Source organism: Daucus carota, chromosome 3 (assembly GCF_001625215.2).
Source record: "Daucus carota subsp. sativus chromosome 3, DH1 v3.0, whole genome shotgun sequence".
Lineage (NCBI taxonomy): Eukaryota > Viridiplantae > Streptophyta > Magnoliopsida > Apiales > Apiaceae > Daucus > Daucus carota.
Genome location: NC_030383.2, coordinates 29069124 through 29077709, shown reverse-complemented (window position 1 = coordinate 29077709; position 8586 = coordinate 29069124). Strand labels below are relative to the sequence as shown.

Below are 8586 nucleotides of genomic sequence, written 5' to 3'. Positions count from 1 at the left end.
TATTTGTAGGAGTGAGATAAGATTAGCTCTGATACCAAATTTGTTGGGTACAGAACTTGAAGAAAACATAAGATTTTATTGTTTCTTGATAAATTACATGTGCTGCTATAGCAGTCTTTATATAGATAGACAAAGTATCTAGACTCTTCCTAGAATTCATCATTAATTAGATACATGAATAATTTGGAGACTCTTGGTTTCATACATTGAACATTGATCATGACTCTAGGACTAGAATATTCTGGATACTTGGATTATAGGAATTACAAATTATCTTTTTAACATTGATCAAGCTCATCTGTTCCCAGCATGTCAAATCCCACACAGTCCTTGAAGTAGCTAAATTCAAATTAAAAAGAAAAAAGTATCGCCAAGAGAAATTAATCATGGGAACAAGAGAAATTACATATGGAAACAAAATATTAGCCTAAATTTTGATTAAGGCATTCTGCACCTCCAAAATTCATCTCGAAATTTCTGTCTTTCAGCTCGAAGCCTGTCATTTTCGGCTTGGAGAGCAGCTATTTGGGCTTGGACAGCAACGTTTTCTGCTCGGATAGCAGCGGTTTCCTTCTGAAAAAGTTGGGAGGTTAATTAAATGCAAGTATCAAATACATAAACAAGAATAAGCAGCATAACTGTATACTGTCTTGCACCATTTCCAATCGTGCTCGTAAAGCATTCCTTCAACGATAACATAAAATGTGGCTTTAGTGAGTTAATACATTGGAAAAGATGAGAACTTCGATATTATTCTTTGTACTTAACTCTTTATTCATATTTTATATTTATTTTATAAAAGTGAAAGAGAGAGGGAGATTGGAGGGGATTTTATAATAAATTTATAAATAAAAACTTAAGAATTACTAAATGCTAGTTAAATTTTTAAAGAGTTTTTAAGAGCTTATTAGAGCACTGATTCTTGACTTGCTCCATAAATTTAGAGCTAAGAGGTTGTTTAAAGAACTCATTGGAGATGATCTAAGTTATCTTATCGGTACCTAGACTACATATATATACTCCCTTCGTCCCAGCACGTTGTTTACGTTTTTGCACGCATTTTGAGACTCTTATAATGTATAGTTCCATAACATTTTTTTAATTTATTTTTTTTCTAATAGAAGTTTAAAGGGAAACTTTTATTGAGGAAAAAAAATTAAAAAAATATTATGAAACTCTACTTTATAGTAGTAGTCTCAAAATGCGTGTTAAAAAGTAAGGCACAAGAGTACAAATCAAGACACATCGTAGATTGTACACGTGGTAGGAAAAAGTCGGTAAAGTCGTAAAGATATGAAAATCTTGACACCTCCAATTGAGTGAGCTCATCGTCCCCCCAACCCTCGACTTGAGTAAGCTCATCTATTCCCGAGAGGTCAAACTGCTCAGAGTAGCTAAATTGGAAGGGAAAAAAAATCGTCAAGAGAATAGTTAATACAAATAATTAATCTAAATTTTGATTAAGGTTAATAAAACTGGTTTGCAGAGATCAAAACATGACAGTATATAAATAATGCATGACTTTCATTTGTTTGGTAAGCGACGAATCAATCTTACGCTTCTGATGCATTAATTTGGTTCTCGTTATTGCTACCAGTAGCAGCAATTCCGCTTTGGCCACCATCAGCAGCAACGGCAGCCATATGGTTATTCTCACCTCCGTTCTGGTCAATTTTGCCGACTCCGTTTAGGCCAGCCTGCTGTCCTTTCACAGAGTTGTTGTTTTGCTCCATTTCTGTAGATACATTAAGCTGACATTAGTTACATGCATGTAATTTGTTATGTGCATGTGTGTCATCTATGTAACTATGTTAGTATACATTTTACATATACATATGTATAGATATAAGTTTGTATAAAAGAAAGAACAAAAAGACTAGTAAAGATTAATTATGATTTTATTCAGTATCATAATATGGAAGAAGTTTCAGATTTAGTTGGAATTTATGAACCCGTAATATTTGATGAAATAGATAATATTTATGTTATATATTATTTTAAAAAGATTGTGATATCTTATAATATATATTTTATATATTTGTATTTAAAAGTAAAACTATATTTGTTGGAAAATTTCTCAAAATAATTTATTTAATATTATAGTATTGATAACAAAAGTATCTTACTTTTAAAACATATCTACTTATTATTATCGTGTAAACTATATATATATAGGCGCACGCGTATATTCATACATTGTTGATATATATTATTCTGAAAAATAGAATTTTTTTTTATACATTATATATTAAAAAGTAAAAATACTGTTTGTTAGATATTTCTTAAAATATTATATTTATAAATATTTTATTGATGATTTCACAAAAATACTATCTTATAATATAAGTCAATATTTAATTACACCAGCATCTAAACTATATTAATTATTTAATTAAGATAGAAAAAATAAGTTGTTTGTATTAAGATATTGTATAGATAATTTTCTTTTAATAATTTTTTAAATACTAAATGTCGGTACATTTGAAAGAATTATTTGTTTAACAATTGACTTCCAAATATTTGTTCATTCATGACAAAATTGTAAATTATATACAAAAGATTATTTATTAATATATCTATTATTATCTTTGTAAAAATTAATAACTAGGTAACAAGTCTTAGCAATAATAAAAAGCAATCATGTATACTCACATCTGTCATTTGTACATGATGAAAAAATTGCAAATAATTATTTTCTTACGACGAGGGAAAACTCCTAAAAAATCATTTTTCATTTATTATACATACAAGATGATTCACAAATAATAAATTGTGGGGAAAATATTATGATAAATTATATAAATATTATCTTGTGATCTACGAATAAATTCCATTTTCTAATTAAGATAAATTGTTTTTCTATTTATACAAAAAATTGAAAAAAATCATAAATTCTTTCACAAACATACAAACCACCAAAAGAAAAGAACAAGAGTCTCTTGCCTTTAAAATCATAATGATTTATATTTTATCATAAAATTCAACAATAAATATATATATAATGAATAAGATTAAAAATTTATACCTAAAAGGATAAAATAAAATATAATTGTAAAAGAAAAGTATATGGTGTGAGAGATAGAGTATATATTGTGAGAGTATATATTGTGAGAGATAGATAAGAGATAGATCGATGAGGAATACAATGAGGGACTGGTCCTATTTATAGGAGCATAGGAACATTCGGGAAGGGAGAAATTGACAATATATTTATTTATACTATTTATTGTATATTTGTTAACCGATATTTTTCAATAAATAATATATTTATTTATACTATTTATTGTATATCTGTTAACCGATATTTTTCAATAAATAGGATACGATATCTGTTAACCGATATTTTTCAATAAATAGGATACGATATTGATATCCGATATTTTTCAATAAATAGGATACGATATTGATATCGTATCTGCATGATTTGTGATACGATACACGATTTGTGATATTTTGTATATCTTTTTGATGGACACCAAGATGACACATGTGCTTACATCATTTTCTAGCATATCATATTTTGTAATTGTAATCGGGTAGTTGATTTCAAGACAAATGTAACATTAAGCCCAAACATTTATTTAATAGACAAAAACTAGCCTATTAAATAATAATTTCACTTGGATGCAAAGGGAATGTTGAAAAGTTATCTTGTCTCTCAACTCAATCTCTTTTTAAAAAATTAGACAAGTTAACAAACATCATTGTATGACCATATAAAAGTGTTAAGCAATGAAATTAACCAGAGGTGTTTATGCCTTTTAAGCTTAATTAGGTTGGTTAAACTTCATTATAGATTGAAACAATCAGGTAAAGTGGATGAGGAAGATTCATCTTGTCTGATTGTACGAAATTACAGGATATGTTTCGTCAAAAAGAAGCAGAAAAATAAGCAGTTCGAAGAGTAGAGATCCATTCGATGAACACATCTTCTGTCCACACAGAAATCATTAAACTGATCTATTTCTTACAATGCCACGAAAATATAGTAAACGGGAAACTGAAATTCAATCGAAGTTGGAAATAATAAAAAAGAAACTCAAACTATATGAATCTTTGTTAGTCTACGATCATAAATCATCTTGATCGACTGAACAATGACGAGAATGAAGAAAAAGCAACAGATTAGGCACACGGTAATCGCCAAGGCTGGTGAGTGGAACAATACAACATATGTTCCAGTGATAAATGTCAACATCATTCCAATGACGGAAACAATAATGAGGACAGTTGATGCAGCATTCAGTTTTGACACTTGGAGTGGATCATCATACATAGTAGAAAAATAAAGAACAAGTCGACAACATTAGAGCTAAAGCATCTGAGATCATGAATGCCTTAAAAGCAGTTTTCCTAGAAAGAAGTACCAAACCTTGATCGGGTTCTCCACTCTCATGGTAACCTCCTGGCAAAGTAAATCCGACGGTAAAGGTTACCGTAGTTATAAGCGCGCGGTAACTATGATTTGTGTGTTGGTTCTTTGCCTATACCTTTCAAGATCATCTTTCACCAGTTTAAACTCATCTTTCTTCCTTTTAATCTCTCCTTCAATCAGTAATCTCTTAGCTTTTATAAATTCAGGTTCCTTTCCGAACCTGATTCCAAAGGGCACTGGACTCGGGTTATGTAATTTGATGCTTCTGTGCCAAAATTTCCACTTGTGTTTAGCTTGGATATTATCGATTTCTATTCTAATTCGTACCTATAATGAATCAGGAGGATATAATTAGATACTTAACTAACTTGCATATAAAAATACTCCATGGTGATATCAGTTACTTAAGAGAAAAGTATCAACTTCAAATAAAAATTTTACTATTATTTGCTAAATTTGACTAGTGATAACGTACCTGGTCGTCGGTGACGTTCTTACTGAAATATAACATGTCTACAGGAGTCCACCCATCATTGTTTGTTGCATTTTTATCAATGCTGACACTTTTAATGAATTCAGGTACATAACAACCCTCACGGATAATTAGTATATGAAGAGGTGTATTTCCATGGATGTCTTTCTGATTCAATATATCGATATTTTCCACGGAGCTAGTTTCACAGAACCTCAATATATACTTTATCATTTGTTTGTTTTTTCCAGACGCCATGCCATAAAGTGCAGTATATTTTGACCATTAAAATTAACATCTGCGCTGACCGATTTTGACCCTATTACATGGCTGAACATATATAGTTGTACCGTAGAAAGATGTCCTTGTTCTACTGCCACAAAAAATGGTGGAGGTATGTTTTCTCTGGGCACAAACTGGTATCCTGCTACCTCGTCTTGCTTATCTAGCATCTCAAGGATTATTTCATCAAATCCGTAATAAGCGGCGTAATGAAGTGGTGTCCACCCTCTGTGGTCTTCCCATGTTACTAGATGGCGGTTACGGCGTAAAAGAACAAGTGCAGTGTCTGAAAAAGAAAACAACGATGAATTGCATATCTTATGTCCCTGATAATCCAACAGGTATTCAAGCACATTGCATATATACCTGCATCACGCCCTATAATAGCAGCATGCAAAGTGGTCTGACCCCAATGACCAATTTCATTTCTGGCTTCATAAGTTTCACAGACTAGTTTGACAATGTCTTTATACCTCTTTTCGGCCGCTATGTAAGCTAAAGACTTGAGATCACTGTTTTTATTTGAACGCTTGTGGTGATATTCCGGATCTTCCTTCAGTATCAGCTCCACCGCATCCTTGTTATTTCCCATCACTGCCAGTTGCAAGACATTGTGGCCATCCTGGTCAGTGATATAAAATAAGGCTTCAAAGCTGTTATATGGTGCATCCTCATGACAAGCTGAACGTTTGGCTGCTTTCCAAAGTTCCTTGGCAGTGGACAGATGCTTATATTTTTCTGCACATGATTACACAAACTAAAACTAAAACATCTATAACTATCATTTATATATATATTGTATATGAATTATATTCATTTCCTAATTTGTAAAGAATATAACTTCTGTAAAATATGAATTTCAATATTCTAAAATTATATTTATTGTTTTATGATTTAAAGACAAAATCTCATCCTAATAAATGTAGCAATAAATGTAATTTATTGTATATTAGCACGAAGATTTACTTAATAATATGTATATGCGCTTTTAAATCTGTTTTAAAAAATTTAAGTACTATAACCTAATATTTTTGTTGTAATATCTCAATAAATAAAATACTATTGACTTGATTTTTGGTATATAACTACGACGAGTACATAATTTACGATCCGTACAGTTGGATCGCCTAAAAAACAAATTTATTTTTTTATAAAAAAATAACCCTACGTCTATATTTATGAATAACATAATATATTCGTTATAATATCTCAAAAAATAAAATCCTATTAACTTGATTTTTGGTATATAACTACGATGAGTACTTAATTTACGATCCGTACGGTTCGATCACCTAAAAAGCAAATTGATATTTCGGAAGTAAAAAACCTAGGATAATTTCTAATAAAATCCAAACCCTGAACTCTGACATTCACTGCAATGCATGATTCGTAATAGAATATCATCTTTATAATTTTTTTTTATTTTTCTTCTTTTGCTATCATGATTAGTACCTTAAATTAGACCATAGCAAAAATATTCTACATTTTTTCTATTGTTTGAATAATTAATTTGAAATTAGTTAGTTGGTATTTATATTTTGTTATGGAAATAAAATAAATTTAAAAATCAAATATTAAGTGATGAATAATTTTTTATTAATTTATTAACTAACTAAAGCTAGTTTCAATGTTTTAATTTTTTTTTAATAGTTTACTTAGCTGAATAATTTTTTTTGTTTTTCTCACAGGTCAAAACCGACCGCAAGGGTTTTAAATTGGTCGAAAATACAGAACGAAATGGTCGGTTTTCTGCACTTGAGTATGTGGTCGGAAATAAGTTAAATTTGGTCAGTTTTCTTTGTTAAAATTATGAGTTTGGTCGGAAATGTGTTGCATCTGGTCGGTTTTCTGTGTTAAAATTATGAGTTTGGTCAGAAATATCTTGAATGTGGTCGGTTTTCTGGATGTACAATGTTTTTCGTTTTTTTTTAATAGTTTACTTAGTCGAATAGAATTTATTGTTTTTCTAAGAAGTCAAAACCGACCGCCCGGGTTTTAATTCGGTCGGAAACGAAGCAGGTCATTTCCGACCGTCGTTGGTCGGAAATAAGCAGGGCTCCACCGCGTCCCCACTCAGCAAATCACAAGCCGACAACAAGTTAAAAGCTGACCAATTATTTTAAACCAGTGTAGGCGATCAGAAATGACCATAGGCGGTCGGAAATGTGGCGGTCGGTTTTAGCGACGTGGCGTCCATGTCAGCTGAAGAACGTTGGTGAGCGGGACCCATGCCCCTTATAACCGACCGATTTTGTGCGGTCGGTAATGGCGGTCGTAAATGACTATGCGGGTGTAGCCCAGTTTTGCTGCAATGTAGATGGGAGTTTCATAGTTACAGTTCTGAATATGTCTATCCCTCGGATCTGGCTCCACTATCAGCTTAACAATACCCATGTGATGATTGCTGACTGCTAGGTGCAAAGCAGTGCTCATCTTCTCATCAGCTCGCCTAATAAAAGCTTCAACTGGATCATGTATATCATCATCACCAAGCGGAGAAGACAAAGCTCTGGCTGCATCAATCAGGAGCTCGACCACTTCAGTGTGTCCATGATCTGCGGCCAGGTGAAGCGCAGTTTGTTTAAACGTATCCAGCTTGACCAAAAAAAAAATTTGTTCAAACATTTTCATAATGCTTCGCACGCGTTCTGGATGACCATACATGGATTCGACGTGAAGGATAGTTCTATCGTGTTGGCTGAGGCGATCAGCTTTCTTCTCTAATTCGGCTATGGCTTCGGCATCTCCAGCCAAGGCATCGGCATACAAAGTATCAAGATCCATAACAATATATGATTCTACTCGGGAAACGTAATGCAAGCAAACAATGCGGCAGCTATGCTAACTCGAGATACTTTTTATGTAGTCATGTCTGTGAAGGTTTGCTACTCAAGTGGACAACACGGCAGGGCTACTAAAATAATATCAGATCCCCTTAATACGGTAGTCGCGTTGTAACGTGCAAAATAGTTTTGGGAGGTTTGGGTGAGTTTAAAATAAGTACTTCTTAATTAAAGTAAAAAATTGAAATAGAAGTTGGAAGCAAGTTAAAAATGATTAAATTATTTGGAAAAGAAGTAGAAAAGAAAAGCTAGTATCGTAACTTCTAACAATTACTTCTGCTTTTTTTCTAAGAAAAGTAGCAATATTACCATGTCGGTATAGCAAATGATACATTCTTCTTGTTTTTTTTTCTGCAAAATGCAAATGGAATATTGATCAGTTTCACCGTTTACTAGCAGAGACCCTCAACACCTTAGAGAGAGGATGTACATGAGGGCGGCGTCGAATAGGATGAAAATCTTAGCCCAACTTCTCGCAAGCAAGGTCCACTCAAATCGGAGCTCAAAATGACTTGCCAATGTAGCGCTAGCTAAAACCCACAATATAATGTTCCAACAATTAGAGAGGTCATGAGATATCGGCAGAATTTCATCCCTTTGCATGTATTGGTACT

The 8586-nt window shown here is 32.3% G+C and overlaps 1 protein-coding gene across 1 annotated transcript; it reads right to left on the bottom strand.

Annotated features, from left to right (window-relative positions):
- Positions 1 to 4855: 4855 nt before the first annotated feature.
- Positions 4856 to 7913, bottom strand: LOC108213104 (uncharacterized). The gene is made up of 3 exons (XM_017384847.2): positions 7376 to 7913; positions 5496 to 5867; positions 4856 to 5415 (listed from the first exon to the last, which is right to left on the bottom strand). The coding sequence occupies exons 1-3, from the start codon at positions 7911 to 7913 to the stop codon at positions 5078 to 5080; spliced, it is 1248 nt and encodes a 415-aa protein (XP_017240336.2). The 3' UTR covers positions 4856 to 5077.
- Between the last annotated feature and the right edge of the window lie 673 nt (positions 7914 to 8586).